Source organism: Camellia sinensis, chromosome 1, assembly GCF_055761805.1.
Source record: "Camellia sinensis isolate YWXY chromosome 1, ASM5576180v1, whole genome shotgun sequence".
Classification (NCBI taxonomy): domain Eukaryota; kingdom Viridiplantae; phylum Streptophyta; class Magnoliopsida; order Ericales; family Theaceae; genus Camellia; species Camellia sinensis.
This window is the reverse complement of record NC_138961.1, coordinates 915314-943245: the sequence shown is the minus strand read 5'-3', so window position 1 is coordinate 943245 and position 27932 is coordinate 915314. Positions and strand designations below refer to the sequence as shown.

Below are 27932 nucleotides of genomic sequence, written 5' to 3'. Positions count from 1 at the left end.
AAGAAGAAATTTTTTTTAGTTAAAAGCGTGGTTCACAACCATGTTTTCAGAAGAATTTTTTTTTAGTTAAAAGCGTGGTTCACAATCACGTTTTCAGAAGAAAAAAAAAAATTTCAGTTAAAAGCGTGGTTCACAAAAACGCTTTCATAAAAAAAAAAAAAAATTTAATTACAAGCGTGGTTTGTAACCACGCTTTCTTAATCAAAGCGTGGTTTGGAAACAGGCTTTTACGATTTCAGGAAATTTTCGCGCGACATCCACAAAAACGTTGAAAGCGTGGTTATGAACCATGTTTTAGCCTAGTTTGGGAATTCCGTCCAAACTAGGCTTAGTTTGGGAATTAAGTTGCTAATTTTGCTTAATTTGGGAAAAGCCCCAGAAATGCTCTACCATATGTAACTTACTACAAAAAAATGTATAATTTTATCACAAAAATTTGTAATATTAATTATAAAATGTGTAATTTCGTCACAAAAAATTATGACATTTTTGTAACGCTAATTTGTGATAAGATTATGTTTTTTTTAATTAATGTTACAAAATTTTGTGATAAAATTACAAATTTTAGTGGTAGGTTGCATAAAGGACACCAAAAAATTTTCCAATCAATTTGGCGCTAATTGTTGTAAATATATAAGGAGAAATTACAATTCATTTTATTTTTTAAAAAATAATTGCAGATACATGAAAATTTTTATATTTTTAATTATTAGTAATATTTATAAAATTTACTATCGATGTGTAATTATTATTTATAAGGGTTCAGACGGTTTCCAGTCCAGATTTGGAACAATTCGGTTCATTTCGGTTCATTGGGCCCACTTTCGGACCCATTTTCAATCATCAAAATTGTTCACATTTTTGAGTTTGTTGAGTATATTATTCCTATAAAAAATCACGTCGATCGGATAATAGGTACTATGCATTCAGATCACTTTTGTGTAGAAAAAATAGGCGGTCAGAAAATTAACGGTTTATAAAAAGGTGATCTGAATACATAGTATCTGTTATTCGATCGACGTGATTTTTTACGAATATAATATACTTAACAAATCTTAAAATGTGAATTATTTGAATTATCAAAAAAGTATCTAAAAGTGAGCCCAATTGGCCAAATTGGACCCTCTAGTCCAGATGGTGGACTGGAGGCAAGCCCCATCATATTTATAAAAAGAGTAATACTAGAGATCTTAAAAATTTATAAATAGAGTAAGGCTAGAGACCATAAAGTAAGGCTAGAGACCATAAAAATTTATATATGTGATCCTACATATATATTTAATAGAATTTTTGAAATTTTTAACATTTTTGTTATCAATATTAAATTTGACAGTTTGGTAAAAAGGTACAATTAAGAGTAATATTTCAAATCTTAAAATTTTGGAAAATGAGTGAGAGCACTAATTAGTACTATCACTAATGATGTGGCAGTGGGTTCCACCAGGAATGATTTGATGTTTTGGCCTTGATGTTGTATTTTTTTTTATTTTTTTATTGAGTGCCATGTCATTAGTGGTCTTTTTAGAGGTCCAAAATTAGTGGTCTCTATCATTGTTGTAAAATTTTTATCAAATATTTAACATAGGTGTGGACCCACGTATAGGTCTTACATCTATATAAAGGCTTGGTTTGACATCTTTAAAAAAAAAGTCAAAAAATTAAAAAATTATTTTCTTATTTAAGTCATATCATTTTATTTAAATCATATCACATCTCTATCACATCATTTTAAATTTAATTTATATTTCATAAAAAATAAAAAAATATACTTTATTTAAGATGTCCAAACAAACCCAAAATATTTGGTAAAAATGTGTGGGTCACACCCATATAAAAACATCTTTTTACTAGCATTTTTGTTACAGAAAAGAAGGCTATTTATTATAAGACCCGGTCTCGTTTATTCCTCCGCGTCACTATCGTCGCATCAGTGGTGGGGGTGCTTCTATTGAGTTGGAGAGCGAGGCAGTCATGGCAGCGGCGGCAGCTATGTCAGCGTACCAAAGGACGTCCATGAGTAATGCGGCGGCGGCAGTGAAAGCACTGGCATCATGTGGCGGCGGCGGCGGTAGTTGCAGGGTGGAATTGGGGGTTAGAGGGAAGAAGAGAGGGCTTCGGAGGAGAGTTTCACATTTTGCAGACTCAGTGGACCCGGAACCCAAAACAAAACTACCACAAATGCTGTTCTCTGCAACCGCATGTGCAAATGGAAGCACTGGAAACGCACCATCATCGCTGTCTTCTTCTTCTTCTGCTGCTACTCCCCTCCTCACTCGCTCCTCTAATATGTACTCCTTTCTCTATTTCTCTATCTATATCTAATTACATGCTTGTATTGTGAGACTTGTAACATTTGAAATGGGAGACGGGGGTTTCATTTTTTTAATTGAGTTTGAGCTGGGTCTTACAAACTAGCTATTATTATTATTATTAATTTTTTCCCCTGATTGGCGTCGTTTCGCAACTGGTTGATGTGTGGGAATGAGTTTATTTATTTATAATAATTTTATTTGTTCTTATTTTTATATCTAATAATTAATCTTCTTGTTATAATATTTTATTACAATTTGACTTGTATAGTTGTGTTCCGAGTAGAATTCCTATTATGATTATTATTATTATTATTATAGTCCTTTCCTTGTATTAATTTATATATGTTGTTACTCATTGGTTCAATCAAACCATTTTTATGGAAAGAGGGTTCTGGTGAATTCAAGAGGATATAAAAAAAATATGCTTATCAAAAACAATAGTGCAAATGGAACTTGGAGATTAGGGTGTTGAATTAAGAATATGACAGTGCAAGACTTTGTACGTGGCTTAGTTATTGTTGTTGGTTAATGCCCTGTTGTGATTATGCATTTTGCACCATTTTTATTTTGTTTAATGCCCTGTGTGATCATGTTTAAAAGTAGTAACTGCTTAGCCTTTTGTCGATTCTTTTATCAAAGTATCCATGAAATAATTGTAAGAGTCAAACTAATATATATATATATATATATATACACGATCCTTTGCTAAAAAGGAGGTGTGTTACACAAATCAATCAATTAGAAAGCATGAAAATAACCCCAAACCGATACTTTTGTATTGGATGTTATCAAAGTTGTTGCTGTATGGGATTTGCCAGGGTATTTCCTCTGTGTATGACCAGCTAAATCACTATTGCTCCCTGTGAAAAGCCTATTGTTTCCCCAGATGCTGAAAAGTTTTTTGTTTTTTAAGGGGCTGGGGGTGGCACCATGAATTTTAATGTTAGACTTGTAACGATTTGTGCCTATACATTTGAACTTTATTAGAACATATGGCTGTAGTTAACCCCAAGTTCTTAATTAATTGTACAAAGTCTAAAAATGTGTTTTGGTTTCAGGATACGTATGTCTGAAATGTCTAACGTGGTTGTAATGTAATGTTCATTTTATTTCAGGGTTAAACGCCACACGATCTCAGTGTTTGTTGGGGATGAAAGCGGGATAATAAATCGAATTGCAGGGGTGTTTGCTAGGAGGGGTTACAACATCGAGTCTCTTGCTGTTGGTTTGAACAAGGACAAGGCTCTTTTTACTATAGTTGTTTGTGGAACCGAAAAGGTTTTGCAACAAGTTGTAGAACAACTCAATAAGCTTGTGAATGTCATACAGGTTACAACTTGCCCATTTTCAAGTTGACTTTGTTTGCAAAAATATCCTAACGCTGTGTTTGGTTGGGGGATTTGGGAAGGAATTTGGAAAGGAAAAGGGAAAAAGTGTGTGAAATTAGGTGAAATATAAGCATGTTTTATTTATATTTCACCTACTTTTTCCATTTCCTTTTCCAAATCCCTCCTCAAATTTCTCAACCAAACACAGCATTAGTGTCCAGTTAATTTTCTTTCTCCTTTCTTTCTTTCCTTCTTTCTTCACCCCACTTCAACATTTTGCTTCGTCAGTAATTGTTTAGAAGATAGCTAAGGGTGCTTTAGAGCTTGACAACTAAGATAAGTTCTAAGCACATGTGCATGTGAGTGTTGTTTGAGTTTGTGTTTGTGTGTATGCTTTTATGTTAGTAATAGTGTCCACACACATCTCTGTTCACGTGCTTGCACACACATAAACACGTGCTTGCTTAGGCATGAAGAGTATTGCATTTTACCCTTTGTATGTCCCTTTTTTTCCAAATATATGAAAATATTCTCCCTTCGTTGGTCCATGCCTTGACAATTAATGTGGCTAAGAGTATTAGGATGTTTTTTAAGTTTTATTTTTCTACTTTTGCTAATAAGATATCTTCTTCTAGGATTTTGGGCATAGCAGGATCAGCTGCCCACATTCACCTAACTTCTTGCTAGAGGCATGGTAGCTTCAATGGAATGGCTCATTGGATTAATTTGATGACGGAAATGTAACTAAGGAAATAAGGAGACCTAATTATTATTTATATCCATAGGCCCCATTTGTTTTGGGGTGTAATGGATGGGAGGGGATTAGGATGGAGGTGGGGTTATTTAGTGTTGTTGTTGTTGCTTGTAGAGTTGAGGAAGAGATTAGGATGGAGGAGGGAATTAAGATGGAGGTTGGAAGGGGGATTGGGATGGTGGAGGTGGTATTAGAAAAATAATGAAGGGATTAGAAATTTTTTTATTATTTTTTATTATTTTTTACATATTGGGAATTTTTTTTAAACATTAATGTTTAATTTTTTTATTTGTTTTATTATTTTATATAAAAATAATTTAACAATTCCTAAACTAACAACTATCATCAAAACAAACATAATTTTACTTAATCCCCTTACTATTAATCTCTCACTATGAATCCCCTCCATTTTACCTCTGAAAACAAACGGGGCCAAAGTGGTGTGTTATGTTCAGGTGGGAGGAGGAGAGTTTTGATCATCTATTTTTGTATCGCCTCTTAGCTTTGGCTTTATGGTGGAAATTATTTGGATTGGTAGGGGTGGATTGGGTGATACCTATTACATGTCATGTGGCTTGAATAAAAAAAAAAAAAATTACATGTCATGTGGTCAAATGTTAGTGACTGGAGGATTTTTTTGGTTATAATAGGAAAGCTCGAGTTTTTTAGGAAAGTGTTATTTGTGTGTTGCTTTTGGTGATTTGGTTGGAAAAAAATGCAAGATTTTTTGGGATAAGTTTGATGGAATTAAGGGTATATGGGATACTATTTGTCAACCTAGGCTCCATCACAGTCTTTGGGGTTCTGGCCCTCCTTGAGCTTTGCTTGGTTGAACTGCCTCACAAGAGAGGCCTTGATGTGCTTGGCCAGCAACGGAGGATGGAATGTCCACCTGAAGATGGTGTGTTCTGTAGGAGTGATCATTGATAACGCTGTTATTAGGAATGATTTGCATCACCAATAGAGGGAGAGAGAGAAAGAGAGTGCCAGACTCACATTGGGAAAACTTTTGCCCAAAACTAAGAAAAGTTGGGTTGGGCTTGTGTTCTCAGGTTCAGCCCGCTTGAGTTGCAGTCCTACTTGCTATCCTCTGACTGCTTCATTGGTTCTCTTACGCCTCCCTTAACTAAACTCCATTCTACAAAGTCTTGCAGGAACTACTTGGGTTTGACTACAGAATTCCATGGGCATGTGTCCCCTCCCCCAATTGTCTAAAGCATGACTGTGTCTATTTTATTATTTTTTTTATAAAAAAAATTAAAAATAATAGGACATGTTTTGATGTGTATTCAACATGTATTGGGAAGTGTCTGAAGAGTGTCAATATCTGAAACAAACCAAACACGGACGTGCCATCTTCTTCTAAGTGTTTGTGCTTCTTATTCAATATCTAAATCTTCCAGTTTTTCTCCCTATTCTACATCCCATTCTTTGTCACACACACTTTTCTGAAGTTTGGTAGACATCCTTGGTGACTTTTGCGACAATCCTATGCTACAATGTCTGTGTTGAATTTATGGTGAGACCATCCATTGTTTTGCATGTTTCTTGGGCTTTTGATTCTCTGATCCTTTTCTGATTTTCTTTCAAACTAATCTGTGATTTCCTTTGTGGGAGTGTTTTCATTATTACTTTCTTCAATTTTTTATTGTCTTCACATATAGTTTGTCCTTATAGACTGTGGTTCTATTTTATGCGTGGTTGAAAGTGGTTGAATTTTGTTCTCTACTTTTTTGGTGGTAATGCTATGCTTGGTTTAGTAATAGTCACAAGGTTTTAATGAAACTCCTCAAAATTTTCTGGTACTAGTATTTCCAAAGAAAATAAAAACTAGAAGTGGTTTTATTAGATTTTAGGTGCTAAAATCATCACAATGGAAAAGCAGTAATCTAAGTAAATAAGAACGAGGAGAATAGATTTAGGATTTGTATCACATTGAAACTCAAACCAGTGGATCAGATTTTGTGAGTAAAAGGGCGTCAATCAGTAATGCTGGAGGAAAATATCAGAGAATGAGGGGTTTATTGCAATGCTGTCTACAAACACTGACCTGGTGAGTCAAAGAACAGATGAGGTTTGAATAATGTTTTTCTTGCTGTTTTGTGTCACAAACAAAGAACAGATGAGGTTTGATGGGTTTATGTGCTGTTGTGCTGGAAGCTAGTTATTATAAGTTTTGAAAAGCAGCAAAGAGGGGTAGTACATGAGGAGATAATTAATTTTCTTTTTCTGTCTATTTGATCAAAATTGTGTTCTTCCCTTGCAAATGATTATTTTGAGTAATTTGTTTGCATATGATGTATTAGGTGGAAGATCTTTCAAAGGAACCACATGTAGAGCGTGAACTAATGCTCATAAAACTGAATGCAGATCCAAGCACAAGAGCCGAGGTTACTACATAGCACTTATTTTCCATTTTTTATTTTAAAAAATAGTGCGAATTATTCTAACGGTCCCTGTAGTTTGGGACTCGTGTCACTTTAGTTCTTGACCTTTCAATTGTGATACATTTAACTCTGAATTTTGAATCTCATTCCAAAGAAAGACAATTGAAGACACCGTCGCTCCTTTTTAAGGGCAAAGTCGTCAATTTAATAAAATATAAATTAGTTTAACGAAAATAAATATCAAAAAATTATTTTTAAAATTTTAAAAATCATTTCTACCCACCAAAGATTAAATTATATCAAAATGATAAATCTTTTACATTTTATTTATTTATTTATTTTACCAAATTAATTTTTTAGTATGTTTTTGGATGATGATAATGTAATGGGTGATTGTTTTTGTTGATGTTTGTGGATGGTTATCATATAATAGATGGTTGCATTTGTTGTTAACATATATTTTTGGATGGTTATTATGTAATGGATGGTTATTAAGTTTTTAATGTGTAATCAATGTGTTTAATATATGAAATATTTCTAGTTTTGGAATTTTTGATATAATGGATTGGTTTAATAATGACATCAAAGTTATCGTCATGTTGACTTTTGAAAAATTAGAAACTAATTTAATAAAAATAAAGATAAAAAAATATTTTAAAAAATTATTTCTATCCTCCCAAAAGATAAAATTATATAAAAATGATATGTTTTCAATTTTTTTTACCAATTTAATTTTTTTTTGTTAGAAAAATTTTCTGAGAATAGATTCTGAAAACCACACCAAACAGAACTTTATAACAAAGAAAGTTTCAATATTATTCATTTAAAAAAAGGCCATTATATTTCAAACAACATACAAGTTAATCAACACAAAATAAGTTATATGATGACTTTGCCCTTGAAATGGAACGTTTGTAAAAGAAATATCTTTGATTGTCCTTATTTAGAACAAAATTCAAAATTTAGGGTCAAATGTATCACAATTGAAAAGTCAGGGACCAAAGTGACACAAATCCCAAACTATAGGGACTATTAGTGTAATTCGTCTTAAAAATATATATGGTGTAAGAAAAAGGTTGAATTACACCAACGGTCCCTATAGTTTGGGGTTTGTGTCACTTTGATTCCTGACTTTTCAATCGTGACACATTTAACCCTGAATTTTGAATCTTGTTCCAAATAAGGACAATTGAAGATACTATTAGATTTTTCAAGGGCAAATTCATCAATTTGATAAAATATAAATTAATTTGACAAAAATAAATGTCAAAAAATTATTTTTGAATTTTTTAAAATTATTTCTACCTACTAAAGATAAAATTATATAAAATTGATAAATTTTTTGGACATTTTTTTTATCAAATTAATTTTTATTATGTATTTGGATGATAATCATGTAAAATTAATTTTTAAAAATTAATCATGTAATTTTTATTAATTTTTATCAATTTTACATAATTTTATTTTTGGTGGGTAGAAATAATTTTTAAAAATTTTAAAATATTTTTTTGACATTTATTTTTGTCAAACCAGTTTATATTAAATTGACAATTTTGCCCTTGAAATTAAGCAATGGTATGTTCAATTGTCCTTATTTGAAACAAGATTCAAAATTCAGGGTCAAATGTGTCACAATTGAAAAGTCAGGACTAAAGTGACATGAGTCCCAAACTATAGGGACTATTAGTGTAATTTGCCCAAAGAAAAACTCAGGTCATCCACCTGGAGAACATAGAGCATCTCCTGGATGGCAACTTCAATGGGGGAAAACCAAAGCTATATTTTACTTTGCTAGAAATGTTGTAGAGAAGGGCTACTATGTGCATCCCTAAAAAGGGGCGGAAGTCACAATTTTTTGGTGAAAGTTATAATTTTATGTGGTTTGTTATGACACTTTGTGGTAAAAGTTACAAATGCCGAATTTATGATATGCACTCTAAAGTTACGAATGACGAAGTTATGCCACTTTGTGGTAAAAGTCACACTTTTCTGTAGTGAACAAAAAGTTATAGTTTTTGTGCTGAGAAAAAATTATGTTATTTTGTGGTAAAAGTTTAAATTTTTTGTGGTTTTTCATGAGGTGCATACCACAACTCTTTTAGGGGTGCAAATAGTAGCCTTTCCTGTTGTTGTAGAGTGCCGCAAGTAATAAATTTTATGTTTATGGACTTTGTTTAGGTATGTATGAGTAATTGACACAAATCTTTAAACTTGGGCTTAGTTATTTCTTTTCAAAGATTCCTCCGCATGGTTACTTTTATTTATTTATTTGTTGTTGGATATTATTCCTTCCCAAAAGAAGATGTATAGCCTTTTTAGTTATCTTTTGTTCTAATAACTTTCATTTCTTGAAATATGGAAAAATAGGAATAGGCGAAATATTTGACATCTTCTAATCCCCACCTTCCCCTAAAAACAGGTGTGTGGTTGTTAGCATTATGCTTGCTATAGATGAAATGCAACACTGTGAAGTAGTATTTGAATAGCACTACGATTGTTACAGTAAAGAGAGGTCGGAGAAGATTGAGATACACCCAAATCATATAAGAGACAATGAAGCCAAACAATCTCAGCAGTGGTATGAGCCATAGCACAGTATTCAGTCTCAACTCGATAGTGGAACATGTAACAAATGTTTGTTTCTTGATCTTCCAAGAAATCAAGGAATTACCAAGAAAGATGCAGAAGTCAGAAGTAGACTTGCGATCAGTAACATCACCAGCCTAATCAAAATCAGCATAGGCCGCCAAGTTCAAAGAGGAAGTGGAGGACAACAGTAAGCCTTGAAATATAATACTTCGAAGATAGCAAGAATGCTAACCAAAGCAGCTCAATGTGTAGAACGAAGTGTAGAAACAAATTGGCTAACCACATGAACAACATAGGTGATATCAGGGCGAGTGACAATCAGATAGACTAAGCAACCCACGAGCTTTCGATATAAAGTAGGATCATCCAAATGGACACCATTAGTAGTGTTAAGCTTCACATTAAGCTCAATGGCGGTAGTAGAAATTTTAGTGTCAGTAAGACCGACACGGTGAATAACCTCATTTGCATACTTAGCCTGAGATAAAAAGTAGCCTTTAGGAGAAGAAACTACCTCAATACTAAGAAAATACCGCAAGGGGCCTAGATCCTTCATTTTGAAGATGCAGAAAAGATGCTGCTTGACCTCATAGATAGCGGAAGAGTCTGAGCTAGTGATGATTATATCATTCATATAGAGCAACAGGGCAACAAAAACTAGTAGAGGTGTAAATGAGAAACAAAGCAGAATCTTGAGCTCAAGGATGAAACCCAAGCTGAGTGATAGTGAACTCAAAGCGATCATACCAAGCATGATGGGATTGTTTCAAACCACACAGAGCACGCCGAAAATGACAAACTTGTCCAGAGGAATGAGGAAGGCTAAGAGGAGGACGCATGTAAATTTCCTTAGTGAGATGGCCATTAAGAAAAACATTTTTAACATCTATCTGATAGAGAGGCCAATGACGAATAGCAGCAATAGAAATCAAAGTATGGACACGGGGTAAAGGTCTCCTCATAATTAATACCATACTCCTGTGAGAAACTTTTGGCAACCAGGCGAGCTTTGTAGCGCTCAAGAGAATTATTAGAGTGAGTCTTGACTTTATAGACCCATTTGCAACCAATCAAATTTTTGTCAACAGGCAACGGAACAAGCTCCCAAGTAGTAGTCTTCTACAGAGCAGACAACTTATCCTCCATAACTTGAATCTAATTAGGATCCTGGTAGGCCTCTTTGTAAGACTGGGGTTCTAAAAAAGAGTGAATAGCAGACAAAAATGCGCAGTATGAAGGAGAAAAATATGTTTTAGCAAAACCAAGTTTGATTACCTGTTTTTGGATGCGAAGGGGATACTTACAGTTGGCAAGATCAGAGTCATCAGAGGCAGGAGGATCGACAACAGGGGCAGAGACAACTGGTGGAGTAAAAGCCTTGTGATGAGAATAGATTAACAACGGAAGAGAAGACGAAGATGGAGCCAGAGGGGGGAGAAGGAGGAGGAGGAGAAGAGGGAACATACTCATGGGTGTCAGTGGAAAGGGAACAAGTTCATGGGAAACAATAGAGATGTACTCATCTGGAGGGACCTCAGAAGGAAACAGATCAATGTGAGCCAAATCTTCTTTGGAAACTGGAACAATGACAGAAGGAAATTGAAAGTAAGATAGACGTTTGAGAAAGGCGGGAGATATAAAGGTGACGAGAAATAAGGTCACAACAGCGATAGCTTTTCTGGGTAAGACTATAGCCTAAAAGACACACAGAACAGACCGGACACTAAGTTTGGTCTTATCTTTATGGAGAAAATGGACAAAACAAGAAGACCCAAAAACATGTAAGATGGAGTAGTTGGGAAGTTGGAAGAACAGAACCTCATAAGGAGAATGACCAGAGAGTAGGGGAGTAGGCATATGGTTTATAAGAAAAGCAACAGTAAGAATTGCTTCATCCCAAAAATGAGTCGGAACAGAGGCAGAGAAAATGAGAGACCTAGCTATCTCAAGGAGATAATGGTGTTTACGCTCAGCTTGACCATTTTGGGCAGATGTATCAGTACAAGAAGCTTGGTGAATGGTACCCAAATTGGGCAAATACTCACAGAACTTTGTTTAAAAATATTCACCACCTAAGTTAGACCGTAACAATTTAATAGTAGACCTAAACTGTGTAGTGACCATAGACTGAAAAGTATAATATATCTGATGAAACTCAGGCTTATGAGTCATAAAACAAACCCAAGTGTAACGGGTGTGGTCATTAACAAATGACACATAGCATGCAAAATCCCTTTTGGTGAGAACAAGAGAAGGACCCCAGCCCAGTCATCAGTATGAACTAAAGAAAATGGTGTATTCGATATAAAAGTACTTTTACGAAAAGGCAAAGTTGTCATTTTGGCAAATTTACACTTCCAACACTCGGTAATTTGACTAGGAGAAACTTTACCTAATATACTTGCCTGAGCCAAAGGATGTAAGCGTTCAGCAAAAAAATGCCCTAATCTAGAATGCCACAAATAGAAATGACTTGATAGAGAATCTAGCTGAAAAGACGAAAAGGCAATCAGAGAGATAGTCATAGGCAAATGCAAGCTTTGATAGATAATTGAGGAACATAAATGACAGATAGAATAGAGACAGTAGATATAGTAGACAATAGGACAGACCCAATAGATATAATAAACATACTGGACCCATTAGTAGCATTAACAGTAAGAGGAAAGGGACAGGGAGTACAATTCTGAAGTAAGGAGAGATGAAGAGTCATATGATGAGAGACACTAGAGTCAAAAAGCCAGACAGATGGAGAGATACTTGAAAAAGATCCAAGCAAAGCTGAATGAAGTGAGGAAACAACGGAGACAAACTGGGATAGCTGGGAGGTAGATAGTATATGCTGAAGCTGACAAATTTGAGCATTCAAGGAAGTCAAGTCAGGATCAGGAGATGAAACAAATGCAATATAAGCAGTAGGAGGAGCGCGAAACTGGTTTTGAGACTGTTGAAGAGACGAGGTAGGCAGACGTCCCTTTGTGGGACAGTGATACTTCCAATGGGCCTTTTGATGGCAGAAGGCACACTCATTCGAAGCCAGAGACATTATAATAACTAGAAAACTGAGGGGTTCAAATGTAATAAACCCAAAATAGAGTAAAATGGCCGAGCCAGGGGTTCAAGTGAAATAACCAAAAAAAAAAAAACCTGAGGGGTTAAGCTATATCACACCAGAACCAGATGACCACAGTGTAATAACTAGAAGAATGCTGGGTCCAAAATGTAATAATCCACAAATTAAACATAAATATCAAACCAATTGAGAAGGACCAGAAGTCGTGGACAGAGGCATAGATAGAGATCAACCTCAGGAACCGAAGTAAGAGAGAGAGAGAGAGATCCCTCGCACAACTCTTCGAACCAGAAAGGGCCCTTAAACTGTGTCTCACGCACCAATCGAAGGGTCGCAAGTAGGAGAGAGAACTAGAGATTGAGATGCGAAACAGAAGAGATGAGCCACGAACCAGATGGGTAACGGCTGGAGCTCAGATGGGTCGTGATGAACCAAAGGATGGGGCGACAACCAGAGGACCAGGCGAAGCAACTAGAAAACCAGAGAGAAGATAAGTTGAAGCACTGAGAAGATGACCAAGAAATCCGAAAGAGAGAGTACCGAATCAGAGAACAATGGTGAACTCTAGGGTTTCAAACCAGAGAACAATGGTGATTGAACTAGGGAGAGAACTCGACCGAAGGTCACGAAAGAGCCAAGAGAACTTCGATCGACCAGAGAGTTCCTAATTTCGTGAACATGAATCACGATTTTGGTGCTCTACGATTCTGGCGCTCTAGGGTTCCAGTGGTGGCTCCAATACCATGTAATTTTTCTGAACAATCTGTATATTCAAAAATGTCAATAATACAAATAGTATAACCAAGTTATATAGACCTAATCTAAAAAAGGAAATAAGAATAAACCTATATTCTTCAATCAATCTAATATTCACACAATTATTCTAATATATTTACGTAATATTTTCACAGTTAGAAGTGTTGTGCTTCTTAGGATGACATTTTCTTGTATAGTGCCCGCAGTCTTGGCTAAACCAGAATTGTCAAACAGTTGCAAGGAGTTCATTAGCCATGTCTTAGGAAGTGCCAAACTGACTTTGGCCCCGTTTGGTGTAGCTGTTGAAACAGCTTATAGATTATAGCTTAACAGATTATAGATTATGACTTTAATCAGAAGTTATTAATCTGTTTGGTGTAGCTGTTGGATTATAGATTTAAGTTGCTGAGTAGTGTTTGTTAAATAAATTGTGAAATAGCTTTTTCAATTAATTTTTATTTTTTGTTTGTCTACATTTCTCATAAAAAATAATAATAATAATCTACAGTCCATTTGGGCCTTTTTCTATTTTTAAAAAAATAAAAAATAAAAAAATTTAAGAGTATAACCATAAATTAACATGTCTACAGCAGAAGCTGATAATCAGAAGCAAGGGGCGAGCAACTTCTCAAAATCAGCTTTTTTGAGTTAAAATAAGCTGTTAGAATCAGAAGCTGTTTGAAATAAGTTTAACCAAACAGTCCAAAATAACTTTTTCAAAGCTAAAAGTCATAAGTTAACTCTAAAAAGCTGAAACAAACACCCCCTTTGTCTTGGATCTATGAGACTAGCTCAACTGACATGTTCAACAAACTATCATATGCTCTATATGAATGAATGTTACTAAAATAGCAGAAGAAGGCAAGTCCGTTAAGCACGCTCGGAAAAATTAGGAGTTTGTGGGTCCCTTTCTTTTGGACTTAAAAGCAGTAAATGAGTATGTCTAGTTGATATCTAAGCAAAAGCAGTTTATGAGGTGAGCATCCCCTCAAATTTAAGGTTAATTGATACCTGCTTCTCCAGTTGTTATTTTATTTGTGATTTCTCTGTTCAATTACTGATTATTTGGTTTCAATCTGCAGATCATGTGGTTAGTAGACATCTTCAGAGCAAAAATTGTGGATATTTCAGAACACTCACTGACTGTTGAGGTGACTTTATATCGTAAACTTGTGAACTGTATCTAACATGTGGCCTAATATCTGACTTTAGACACAGATGCTAGCGACATAATCACTCCAAGTGGCCAAAAATGCAGACATCCACGATCCACACTGGCATATATAAACTTTCTAGAACTTTGTTAAAGACTAAAACAAAAAGACGATAATTTGAAAGGTTTGGCAGTTTAAACTCTATGAATAATTTCTGCATGCAAATGATTTTGTCAGATTTTAAGAGAGCATAGCATTTCAATATTTTTTAAAAATGGGTTGACTTTTAGTAATAATTTAGTAAGTTGCATCAAAGGGGCTGTAGAAGGAGTCTGGATCCTTTGCCATGGTTCTTGTAGTGCCCCAACATGACGTCACGTTGGGGCAAAATTTACAAAAAGAAAAGAAAAGAAGGCGGCAAAGAGAGAGAGGAGAAGAAACTGAGGCACCACTCTCCGGCACACTGTAGGCAACTCACACCACCGCGACCCCACTCTTCAACGCCACTCTCTGAACCCCACAGCACCACTGTCGCAAACCCACTCATCCTCCTCCTTGTTCTTCTTTCTCTTCTGATTTAGGAGGTTGGTTGCGGCGGTGGTGGCTTGGAAGGAGTGCTTAAACACTATTTCTTTTCAAAATCTTAGAAAGCATGACTCTGTGTACAAATCCCACTTTGAAACCAAAACCCTCACTCTTTCCCACCCCATTTTCATAGATTTTAACCATTATTGACTCCATAAATCTTTTTCAAACTTCAAATCTTCAATAAACTTTTTTTTGTTAATTATAATTATATTCCAATACTTCAATCGTCAAATACACAGTGAATATAACCTTATTTGCTGGACTCTTTCTGAAATATTATCCATTCTAAGGGTTATCGGAAGTGTGCATATGCAGACTTAGGATTTGTGAATGTTTTTCAAATTGGATTTGTTGAAAAAATGATGGGTCTCAGTTTTTGGGTTTTGAATCTAGGTTTGGATTTGGTGGGTGGAGAGGTAGTGATGGGTTGGGTTCTTGTGATCTTAGTCTGTAGAGGTTGAATGATCTGAGACGATGGAGAATAAAAGAAAAGGAAAAAAGAAAGAAAGGAAGAGGAATGAGGGAAGGGCTGAGTTCGTGAAGGCGAACTGCGGGTACGGGTGGGCAGAGGTGGGTTGTGGGGGCAAGGTGGTGGTGTGCAAGGGGTGGAAAAGGGTTTGGGATGGCGAGATCGCCAGGTAAGGGGTGTTGATGAGATCATATGGCCTCTCAGTTTCTTCTTCTCTCTGTCTTCTTCTTTACTTTTTGTTTTTTTGATCTTTTTAATGTAAATTTTGCCCCAAATGACGTCATTGTTTTGGGGTACTGTAGGAACCATGGCAAAGGATCTGGACTCCTGGAGGAGACCCCTCTCCTAACCATGTTTAGAACTTGTGACGGGTTTACCATTTTTATATAATCCCAAACCTAAGACACTAATGCAAACCCTGCCTCAACCTCATCCCCACATCACCTGGTACAGAGAAGCAGTGGTTGATACTTGAGAATGAAAACCCTTAATTGATCAGAACTGGGAAATTTCGGCATTTAACATTACAAGTAGGGAAATTTCGGCATTTAACATTACAAGTAGGGAAATTTTAGTGATGGCAGTAGATAGTTGGGGAGGAATTATCCTAAACCCTTTCCCATCTCAAACCAAGTCAGGTTTAAGCTCCTCCCCATGAACCTGCCCTTACCTTGGTTAGGATGCCCCCAACCTCGTCCTAATAAGTGCGAGGTGGGTTACCTCCTTAAGCTTGTTAATTGCCATCCCTACCTGCACCCAGCTATGCAAAAAACTCAAAGATCTACTATTGATCATATAAAAATGCTCCTTTTCTCCATCAAATGAACATCAATTTCACCCCAAATCCACTATGTCAAACAGACTAATACAAAGGGGTTGTCCTCAATGCCTTTGTTCTATCTTGCTTCACTGCTCCAAGAATGCAAAAGATCAGCCACACTTTAACCAATTAACAAAAGTATGCTTACTGCTTTCATTCATAATAATATAGGGTGCTGCAGAAACTTTACAATTTTATTTATGTGGCTTGGAGAAATCATGAACTTACTTGCAAGATATGTTCTAATGCATCCTATTCAAACCAAACCAAACCAAACCAAGCCTTGTGTTCCAATTACCCGGGTCTTCTCTATAGGGGAAATAACATGCTCGACTCTTATTTCTAAAATCAACTGATGCTGATATGTTGATAAGAACAGTGAGTACAAAATAAGAAAAGGGGGAACACTTGAAAGAAGAGATAATAGAGAGTCACTAGAGAGCAGAAAATGTCACTGGTATTCATGCAAAACTCGTGGATCAGCTAAAATATTATACTGGTTGGGGACAACTTATTTATCTTGAAAGTACTTTTGAAAACAATAAATAAATTACATAGAACGTCTATAGAATTATTTAATTAGAATTTGTGATCTATGATGATTTTCAAGGCCGTGTATGCTATTAAAGGTAGTTTATTTCTTGTGGTTGACTCAGGTCACAGGAGACCCTGGGAAGATGGCTGCTGTGCAGAGAAATTTAAGCAAGTTTGGCATTAAGGAACTTGCAAGAACTGGAAAGGCTAGATATCACTTCTAAATGCTGGATGTATACATATAATATTATACCTATGCATAAAAATATGCAAATTTATATGTATATTTATTCCATGCTTTACATTTTGTATGTATTGTTCCACCGTCAAATGCGTCCCTGAAATTTTGGAGTCTTGAGTGTAGTTTTTGTAGCTCTAGTATCCTTCGCATGTACATGGGTTGCACCCGCTTCTCGTTTACTACACTTTTACTAATATTTATATATCAAAGGAAAAAAGGACCTGAGAAATAAGTTACATTATTCTTTGAATTAGTTTATCTTTTTCTGTTATATTGTCTGGAGGGGGTCAGTGAGTTGGTTAAGTAGGTAGAATTTTTAAGACAGAGAATCAGGTAGAAGCAAGAAGCGACAGTCTGTAAAGAACCTCAGACACTTCCATCAATGCTCAAACATCTAGGAGATGGTTATGTTGGTTGGTGATGATGACAATTCATACAAGGGATCCTCTTGATATAACTTTATAGATAAATTATGACTTGTGTTTGTTTTTTCCATCAGTATATGCATTCCTCTTTTTTGATGTATGAACCAACGTAACTCTCTGCAATTTATAGATTGCTTTGAAACGGGAAAAGATGGGTGAGACAGCTCCTTTTTGGAGATTTTCTGCTACTTCTTATCCAGATCTTGAAACAGCAGCTCCTGCTGGTGCTCTTTTAAGGAATCCTAGCAGGCCACTTAACGGCAACTCCAGCACCTCCTCGAGGGTAATTACTTTTCCTCTTCAACTAGTAGGCTTACATATTATTTTCCTCTTCATGCATGTCTAGTACAGTGTTTTCTCTTGTAGACGAATCGCCATGTAGGATCACTCGCAGATTCTGGACATGCTTATCAATTAACCGATCCCTGACACATTCCGTGATTGTTTTCTATTTGGATAAGGGAAATAGGGTTTGAGCTTTGAACTGCAGACAAATATTTGCTAATTTAAGTAAAGAAATTGAAAGCAGAAAATTGAGTTGGTGAAGAAGTAAACAAACTAAAACACACAGACTTTTGATTTGAATCTTGAATTAATTGAACTAAATTGGAGATTGATTCAAATAATCCAAAGAATTATCCTTAGTGATCATGGTATTGTGAATAATGCATAGAGTTGTTAAATTTTGGTTTTAAATGATAAAAGGAGAGGATGTTTGTTGACTAAAATAATATATATATATATATATATCGTTTTGATACTAATCCTTCTGTTGCATTTCCCCAGATCTGCAAAATTATGGTACAGTTTTGCTTCTCTGTTTCTGGATAATATGTTTGTTCATCCCAAATCTTTGATATTCTGGATAAATAATTCATGCTCTTGTGGTTGTTGTCGTTTGTTTTTTACATGAAGGGTGGTGATGTCTATCCTGTGGAGCCTGATGATGAAATCTCAATGAATCAAATTCTTGATGCTCATTGGGGTGTTCTCTATGATGAAGATGTAAGAGATCTATTTGCTTCTTGGGATCATTTTGTTTTATGTTTGTTTTTCAACTTCATAAAAGTTAAACCTCACCATCATTTGATTCAGTTCTTCAACATGAAGAAAAGAATAAGTTGTATTCATTTGATTTGAAAAATACAAGTTTCAAAGTGACCTCTTCCTTTGGTTGTTTTATTCTTAGTGGTCTTGTTAAGTTCTCTCTCTCTCTCTCTGGTCTAGGCCTCAGTAAGTTCTCATTACTCTTTTTTTTTTAATTTTTATCTGTTTTTCTAGTTTTAGTTTCTCAAGGACTTTGGGTGGTGATCATCATCTAATTCTGAATTCTAACTTATTAAGGTTACATTCTTGAGCATTAAATTGGTTTCCAAATACTGGCTCTAGTATCCACTTGTACTACTTCAATTAATTAAGGTAGTTAACTTTGAATCTTCACAGAAAGTGGCATTCTAATTGATTCATTTGAATATTACAGTCAAGTGGGCTTCAGTCACACACTTTATCCATGCTCGTCAATAACTCTCCTGGAGTTCTGAACATAATTACTGGGGTTATATCTCGAAGAGGTTATAACATTCAGGTCAGTTTGGTTCTGATGGTGCTCTTATTTATTTTTATTTTTATTTTTGTTAAAAAAAAAAAAAAAAAATTTCTTTCTGTTGTTTTTGACTTTCTGATTTGATGGGTGTATTGAATTCATGAACTCAGAGTTTAACTGTGGGTCCTGCTGAAAAGGAGGGGCTGTCACGTATTACTACTGTTGTTCCTGGAACAGATGAATCTATTGGAAAGTTGGTTCGGCAGTTTTACAAGTTAGTGGATCTTCATGAGGTGAGGGATATTTCATTTATTGCATACGGAAGTGTCCTCAGAAGTAAGAACTAAGAGACTAGTGTTTAAGTGCTTGATGGATTCCATATTATATGTTAGATAGCTTGATATACATTGTTGGACCCATTTTTTAATAGCTTAGGCTTTTGGGAAAATTGGTGATTTAACATGGTACTAAAGCTCTGGTTGAGAGAGGTCTTGGGTTCAAGTCTCTCGGTTAGCATTTGGTATTATATTCCCTTTTGGTTTATTCCTCTTTGTTTGGTTGTTTGCTTCTCATTCTGTTTGGTTATCTGTTTGTCTCTGTTGTACAAATTGTGTGAATTAAATAAAAAAAATAGATTCATGGTAAATTAAATTGGAAAAACCACAAAATAAGAATTCATGGAAAATTACATTTTGATGAACAAAGATACATATAATAAATTAAAATACTGAAATGAGAAAAGAAAGCAAACCGAGGCCTGTGTGATACAACGGTTTAGAATTAGTTAATGCAGAAGCACCTTCTACTTAGCTCCGGCGAACTGACATTGGCAGCACTCTTTCACACAAGAAGAATAGATTATAGGAGCAGACTAACTATAATATGAGAGCAAAAAATTTCTGTACTCCAACCAAAGAGGATGGTCTCCTTTTATACACAATGGGGAAAAGAGGAGGATAGAACTTAGCTTATTTTTTTTGTGATCATTTTCACAATGTTGAGCATGCCCTTATATAGGCATCGTTGGCAGGGCATATGGCAAGGCCATGTGTACGTCATGGCTTCCAAAATCATGTGTCTTTGGTTAGGCCATGTGTGTCTCATGGTCTAAGACACCATTAAGGCCATGTGTAAAATGCTTAACAACTCTCATTCATGAGGCCAATTTTATGAGACAATTTCTTATTTAATTCTCAATGGTTTTTGATTATTCTTTTTTATGGTATAAAGATCTTATTACAAAGAATTTAGAACCAAAGTCACCAAAAACCCATTTTTCTCCAACAGCCTCTCCACGTGCAAGACAGTGTTACACGTGAGGAAGAGTGTTAGATAGTTTGATATAGATTGTTGGGCCCATTTCCTTATAGCTTAGGCTTTTGGAAAACTTGGTGACTTAACATTATAACCATCCATAGAATGGTTAATAATACATGGTTCACTAGTTCTTTCTTGCTATTAATAACAATTTGCTATGGTTTTTCTAATTTTTTTGTCCACAATTTTCTTATTTGCATGCAACAAAATGAGTTTGCATGTTTTAATGGAGGATCAAGTTATACATTTGTCTTTTTTTTATTATTTATTCTTATTTATTTTTTTCGCTGTTTCAATATTTTTTTTACAAACTAATAAGTGCACCCCACCATAATCCATCACCATGAGCTCTTGTTTCATGGAACTATACAAAAGTTCCACTGACATGTAACTAAAGTTACTCTTTTGAGGGACTTGACTTAGGCCATATGACTAACTTTTATGTTTACAAATGTGTAACTTGAGAGGGCAAATTGCTGACAATGAGAATGCTGATGGTTTGTTCAGGTTTCAGATATTACCCACTTGCCATTTGCGGAGCGTGAGCTGATGTTGATTAAGGTTGCTGTGAATGCTGCTGCTAGGAGGGATGTTCTTGATACTGCCAGTATTTTCCGGGGCAAAGCTGTTGATGTGTCTGACCATACTATAACATTAGAGGTGAAATTATTTGCTAGACTATGCAATTATCTCTTGAAGCTAAAATACCCTCATGTCATTCTTTTTATTGATTTATTTTTTAATTCACTTGTCAAGTTCTAGGAGCAGTTCACAAGCTTTGGTTGCTCCTTGGAGCTTCAGCTTCTGGAAAAGTACATGCAGTCTTAACTTGGAAAGTGATATCAGCCTCACTCCACATGTGCTGCATTTGTTCTTCATTTCATTATCATTAAATTCATTTCCACCAAAATTACACCTTCTGCAAAAAAAAAAAAAATCTTTAAAATGGGCTTTTATTAAGGCCTTAGGATGTTGTCTTCTTCCTCTTTTCTTTTCTTTTTTTTTTTTTTTTTTGGATAAATTTTTCTTCTTCTTTTTTCTTTTTCCTATTTTCTATTCTTTTGGGGGTTGGAAGAAAGGGCAAGAGGGGGGGGGGGGGGGTGGAGTTTTTCTTGAAGAGCAATAAGAAAGAAGCAAAAAAGAGCAGATAAAATGCCTGCAAACCTTAATCTGAGCCGAAGCATTATCATGGTTGATCAATAGTTGACATGTTAAACAACAAAAAGTAGCACCTATCTGTTTATATTTTAAATAATGATATAATGTTATTTGAAGCACCAAAAATAGGGTTACACCAGCATACACAGGACATGTACAAACCAAAGCTAGACTGTTATCTTAGCATTTCATTTTGTCAAGAGTTTTCTTAGGGAAGGATTACTTCCAGTTACTTTGAGAGATTAATCAAATCCTGCACACCATTGTAAGACTGTCTATACATTCCCCCTCCCAATCCTCTCTCCCCGCCAAAAAACTAAAAAGAAAAAAAAAAAGGGACCATGCACCACATCAAACAAAGAAGAGCCACGAACCATGACTGACTTGTTCTATTCATAATCCTATTCCCTCTTTAATGATATAATAATTCCACCATTGACTTGGATAATGTTTACTCACCAATTTTCCTAAAAGTTTAAGCTACTATGAAATGGGCCCAATAATGTATGTCAAGCTATCCAACACTGTCCTTCACGTGCAATCCCGTCTTGCATGCGGAGAGACAAACAGAAAACCAAGCAGAAGGTGAAGTAAACAACCAAACAGAGAAGAAGAAACCAAACGGGGACAGAATACCAAATGCCAATGGAGAGACTTGAACCGAAGGCCTCTCTGAACTTGAGCTTTGATATACATTGTTAAGTCACCAATTTTTCCAAAAGCTTAAGATGTTAGGAAATGGGCTCAACAATATATATCAAGCTATCTAACAGAGAAACCCCAAGATTGACTAAATGCTAGGCACCATAAACAATAGGTTTCATATCTACTGCTCTACTCTGAAAATCAGAACCTCTTTTGCCAAGTGGTAGGGCTTTTAGTTAGCAAGTCTAGTGATCTGTTGAAACTCTGCATATAACTACGAGGCTAAATGTCAAAGCTCTGTTTCCAAATTGCTTCTTCATCCCTTGTCTATTAACTGTGAGCTAATTTCATTAATGATTGGCATCTATTGTTTTTAATTCAGCCATCTTGTGATGGATTTTTTTGTAGAGAAACTCAAACCCAGAATGTAGATGATGTTTTCTGAACAACTGACATCTTTTTATATAACTAATTTTTCTACTGTATTTTAAAACCAGCTCAAATTTATAGGGGTGGTTTGGGATGATCTAAATAAGTGCACTTTTTGACTTTTTACGAAAAGATGTGCAGAAAAGTAAAGAGGTGATGTGATGGAAAAAAGATAAAAAGTGTGTACTTATTAGTACACCCCAAACAAGGCCATAATTGACCTTGCAATGCTTATGCGAATTCTAGCTTCTCCACATAAGAACCTACGAATCATGAAATTGCTTTAAACATTAGATGAAAATTGTCTGGTATTATTTTATATAGGGATTGTTGATAAATGCTGCAGAATGTTCTGTTTAACACCAAAAAGTTTCAGGGATTTCCAATTTACAGATTTATGGTAGAGTATTGATATTCTTTTTCTTATCAGCAACATAATATTCTTGTGTGAAGATCTAAAAAAGAAGAAAAAAAATAAAATAAAACTAAGGTTTTAATTGGTAAAACATCTGGAGTAGAATTTAGAACTAGTTGAAGGTCCACTCATGCTGGTATGCCTGTCTTGGCTCATTGTCTTGACTAAAAAAAATTGGTTTGTTGTCTTTCTTTCTGTCTTTGTTCTTATTTTATTTTTTTTATCCTTCATTTATATATATATATATATATTTTTACATTTTTTTTCCCTGTTGGTAACATTTTACCATTCTTAATTGTTTCAGCTAACAGGAGATTTCAACAAGATGCTTGCATTGCAGAACTTATTGGAGCCCTATGGCATTTGTGAGGTTGGTCTCCCAATGTTCCTGTTTTGCCCAAATTGCGTCCAGATCTCATCACAAGCATAATACTTTGGGAACGCTCGTGTATTTTTGTTATCTTTTTTGCTTGTCGTAAATTTGAATATGGATGAGTGGATATTATTGTGGGGTTTGATTTTTTTTGATCCTTTTGGATATTTATGTTGTTGTGGTTTTGACAGTAACAATTCACAAAACCTGTAGGACTTGAGCAATTACACACACAAAAAACAAATCTAGAACGAAGTAGATCAAGGATACACACAAAACAAGTCCTGGCAAACCTCCAGGAGTTGTTTTGGTTCACCCCAAAACAAGGACAACATCCATGGAGTCACTATAGCTTCGCTATGATATATAGGGATGATCTATGTTGTGGCACTAGGAAGGATTTGGCAACCCTAGCCTCCTTATTATAGATAAATTAATGAAGAGCGTTTGCTCATGGTGGTTTTAGTATGTGGACCTAACTAACTGGGTTTTGTTTTGTAGTGGGTTTGGCAGCACTTATCTTACCTTAACTTGTGCCATGTGTCTAAATTCTAATAATGTATTGTCAAATACAATACGTGCTTGGGGTACAAGGCTCATATGCATGTCTTTTTGGGCAGCTGAGTTTGGTCAAGGTGCAATCATAATTTTCAGGAAAAATTGGTGAAATTATTTGGAGAGCAGTTGTAACATAAAATCATTTCATATAGAATGTCTTGCAGCAGGCAGAAGCATTATCTTTATCTTTTTATTTTTCTTTTTTATTTTATATTTTTTGTTCTAGTGCACTTCCTCTTACTTGGTTGTGATTTATTTTATAGGTAGCGAGAACTGGGAGAGTGGCGTTGGTGCGGGAATCTGGAGTAGATTCTACATACCTCCGGGGATACTCTCTTCCGTTACACTGATGATCAAGAAAGTTGAAGGAAATGCTTTCTCTAGCAGTTCCTTTTACCCTTCTTTTCATAATGTTGGCATACAGAAGGGGGCCAGAGGAGGGGGGTTAACAATATTTGAAGTCAACAATATCTTTATCTTTTGGACAATAAGGGGTGTCTGTGAAATACTTAAATTTTGACTCTCTAATTTTTTTTATTTGATTTTTTTTTTCCCTTTCAAATTTGTTGTCTGGCTAATGTAGTGTCTGCGTCCTGAGTTAATACATTGTTTACAGTTATGCAAAGCACCTGTCTGCTGAATGTTTCAAAGATTTTTCTTGGAATGAGTTAAAAATGCATGCTTCAATTGGATGAAGATATTTGGTGCCATTGATGGCTTTGTGACTAAAAATAAAACAAACATGTTTTGGTGAAGATGTATATATGTAAGAATATAATGTAATGGGTCGTTTTTTCTAGTTCTTCCTTCCTTGGTTCCTAACCTTTCTTTATGACTTTTCACCATCAACAGCCAACTCCTCTAATCCTCCTCACTCATACCATCCATCAACAATCATAAACAAGGTTATCAAACACGTAATTATTGGGTGGTGTGTGTGCAATATCATCCTTTAATAGATAGTGTAGATGCAAACTACACTGGAAATATTCAGTATGTTTGATTTTAATTTTTTAAATTCAATATTTTGAAAATTAAATTTTTTATTTTTTGTATTTTTTTTAATTTTTAGTGAATATTTTTAAAATTTTAAGTAATTTTTTTACTTTTTTATATGTACCTTATTTAGATATATTTAAATAGTAAAATATTTGTAAAAAAATATTTTAAAAATTTAATAAATATATAAAAAGATGAAAAATGTACTGAATTTTGTAATTTTTTTTTGTTGTATTTGTAGTATTTATTGAATTTTTTAAATATTTTTTTCACAAATATTATACTTTTTAAATGTATTTATGTTAGGTGTGGCTTTATTTAGGTTTTGTTTGAGAAGTGCACTATTTGGTTATTTTAATCTAACTAAAAAAATTATTTTTGAGAAGCTGGTTGGCTTTTTTTTTTTTTTTTTTTGTAATTGATTTGATGATTGTGATAGAAAATTGAAATGATTATGAGTTAGATGTAATATTTTATTTTATTGACTATTTTAGTATATTTTGTCTTTTAGTGAGCTATTTTAAAAGAAATTTTATTTCCATCTTTTCATTTCTATGCATATCATATCACAGTGCACACATTCTATTCGTATATTTTAATTATAACCTTAACTCAAATCTTATACACACTATCTAAATAGGTTTCCACTCACCTTGAAACACCCAACCACGGTAAGCACACCTACATACCCAAGCAAGCAAGAACAATGGAGTATTACCCAAGATGCTCAATTATTTTGATAAGTATTTTTTGTTGTCTTTTTTTGCTTTTTTTTGTTCGTATTAATTCTTGTGTGAACCTTCTTGTAATGGTGATATAGAAAGTGAGATAAGCGTAAACAAGAAGAGATTGTTGTGCAAAATGTTTAATTTAAATAAATATAAATAGATTCATATTTAATTAAATCTAAATTACAAAGCAAGAACTTGTAGAACTAGATTATACTGGAGATTACAACTTGATAAACAAAAATATATATTGAAATAAAATAGTATAGAAAGCAAACAGAAACTTATGTAATACTACAGCCTCCTTAAAACAGATTTGCCGTCTCATCGTGGTTGCTGGAGGTATGACAACGTCTATTTCTCAGGATACGATGGTTAGAACTTGCAAAGTCAGAAGCACATTTTGTACAGCTCTGGCGAATTGACAATGGCAGCACTCTCTCGCATAGGAAGAATTATATGTGTAGATTGACTATAAGATGAGAGCAAAAATTATGTACTCAAACCAAAGAGAATGACCTCAATTTATACACAAAAGGAGAGAGATGAGGAGTCTTCCAGCAACAAATGCAGAATTCATTTTTGCAAAACTGTTGAAACAAATACAGAAAATTGATGGACTATGTGTATGAGTTACACACTCTATATACATATGTGTGTATATCTGCAGCCATCAATTTGACCTAGTTAAAAAAAGATTAGGTTGATGGGCCACTAATCCAACCCAGCCCAAACCTAACCCATTCTAGTAAGCCCCAAGTCTCAAACCCTAAGCCCAAGTCCAAGGTCCTAAGATCCATGTACTCGGCCCGATCTTGTTCAAGCGGGCGGCGCACACGTGTGCGCCCGTGTGTCATTTTTTGCATAACTAACTTGGACCATAGTCTTGACCTAAGCCCATTCTTAAAGTATCTATAACTTCTTTTCTTCAGAAAATTTAGATGCCCCAAAGGGTTTATGCCCTTATAAAAAACTTGGGATTTAAATATCTATCAATACTTTTCTCTACAATCAATGTGGGATAAGTGGTTACATACCATTCCCAATACCTCATTCATGAGGCCAACTTTATGAGACAACTTTTCATTCAATACTTAATGGTTTTTGTCATTTTTTTGTGGTGTAAAGATCTTATTAAAAACAAAGAATCTAGACCCATTTAATCCCACCTCAACCGCTAGTTGGGACCAATTTTAACTTCACATTAAAGTCACCATAAAACCATTTTTTTCAACAATCTCCCACATATATAAAAATCAACCGAATAAAGAGAAATGGACAACGTTTAATAACAAAGACTCGGAGAGAGAGCACACAGACTAACCTTATATCACAAAAGGTAGTTGGTGGCCTTCAACCTTTCGTAATGAAAGACCATCGGATTTATTGGCTGACTAGTGAACGTGATATCTTGAACTGTTTTGTTGTTTGTGTAAACCGAGACAATAGATCTCACATAGGAGTTACTCCAACCATTGTTCTTGTTCTCACTGTTGTATTTGGTTTGGCTCTAGAGCACTAGCTTGGTTCAATGAGTGTTTTTAAAGAATTCGGCTTTGTCAATTCTTAAAGAAGCGACCCCACTTTGCACTCACATAGGTGACCTACATAAGGTACCTCACTATATCACGGTTGACTATTCACATCACTTAAGTCATTAAAAACATTAACTTAACCTCTCACCTCCACAAGGTATCACTGTATAAAGAAATAGGTAAGAGGATTTACCTCTCTAGTGACTTACCCGTTATACACAATTAGGTTGTCTCTTTGAACCTAGATTTTTGGATCTCTAGTAAACTAGGTTGGGTTTTTCATTCCGGTAACATTTAACCACATTCTTCTTGATGACGTTTCTACTAACTCTCGAGTTAACCCTTTGGTTCACGAATCCGTAATATTGTCCTTAGACTTTACATAGTCTAGAGAGACAACTCCATTAGAGAGTAGTTGTCGCAATCTTAATACCCAAAATCACATCTGTAAGGCTTATATCTTTCATGTCAAACTTAGAGTTTAACAATCTCTTGGTAGTTCTAATAGTCTCATCATTACTACCAACAATGAGTATGTCATCAACGTATAGACACAAAATGACATAACCTTTGTCAGTGTCTTTGACATATACACATTTGTCACACTCATTGATTCTAAACCCATTTAACAACATAGCGTCGTCAAATTTCTTATGCCATTGCTTAGGAGTTTGTTTCAAACAACACAATGATTTGACAAGCTTAAAGACTTTGTTACCTTACCCCTTGAGCTGAAAACCCCTCGGGTTGCTTCACATAGATTTCTTCATCTAAATCTCCATTTAAGAAAGCTGTCTTTACG

General features: G+C 34.9%; 1 protein-coding gene across 3 annotated transcripts; it reads left to right on the top strand.

Annotated features, from left to right (window-relative positions):
* The first annotated feature begins 1852 nt into the window (after positions 1–1852).
* Positions 1853–24518, top strand: LOC114268235 (acetolactate synthase small subunit 2, chloroplastic). Of its 3 annotated transcripts, none has more exons than XR_014330288.1 (13): positions 1858–2288; positions 3428–3641; positions 6701–6784; positions 14282–14350; positions 16887–16970; positions 17561–17713; positions 18217–18231; positions 18346–18435; positions 18911–19015; positions 19144–19266; positions 20798–20950; positions 21047–21122; positions 23242–23257. XR_014330288.1 is itself a non-coding variant. In XM_082870023.1 (13 exons), the coding sequence occupies exons 1-13, from the start codon at positions 1972–1974 to the stop codon at positions 24216–24218; spliced, it is 1560 nt and encodes a 519-aa protein (XP_082726149.1). In that variant the 5' UTR covers positions 1858–1971; the 3' UTR covers positions 24219–24518. The 3 variants fall into 3 exon arrangements, 2 of the variants coding, with proteins under 2 accessions (XP_082726154.1, XP_082726149.1); XM_082870023.1 differs by lacking the exon at positions 21047–21122 and adding an exon at positions 24132–24518 and having other exon boundaries at positions 23242–23307; XM_082870028.1 differs by lacking the exons at positions 18217–18231; positions 21047–21122 and adding an exon at positions 24132–24518 and having other exon boundaries at positions 1853–2288; positions 23242–23307.
* Positions 24519–27932: the final 3414 nt, after the last annotated feature.

Coding starts and splice junctions, on each gene's coding strand:
- LOC114268235 (XM_082870023.1), top strand. CDS start 1,972: ATGGCAGCGGCGGCAGCTATGTCAGCGTACCAAAGGACGTCCATGAGT. Junction 14,351..16,886: donor AACACTCACTGACTGTTGAG/GTGACTTTATAT, acceptor TGGTTGACTCAG/GTCACAGGAGACCCTGGGAA. Junction 23,308..24,131: donor AGCCCTATGGCATTTGTGAG/GTTGGTCTCCCA, acceptor TTTATTTTATAG/GTAGCGAGAACTGGGAGAGT.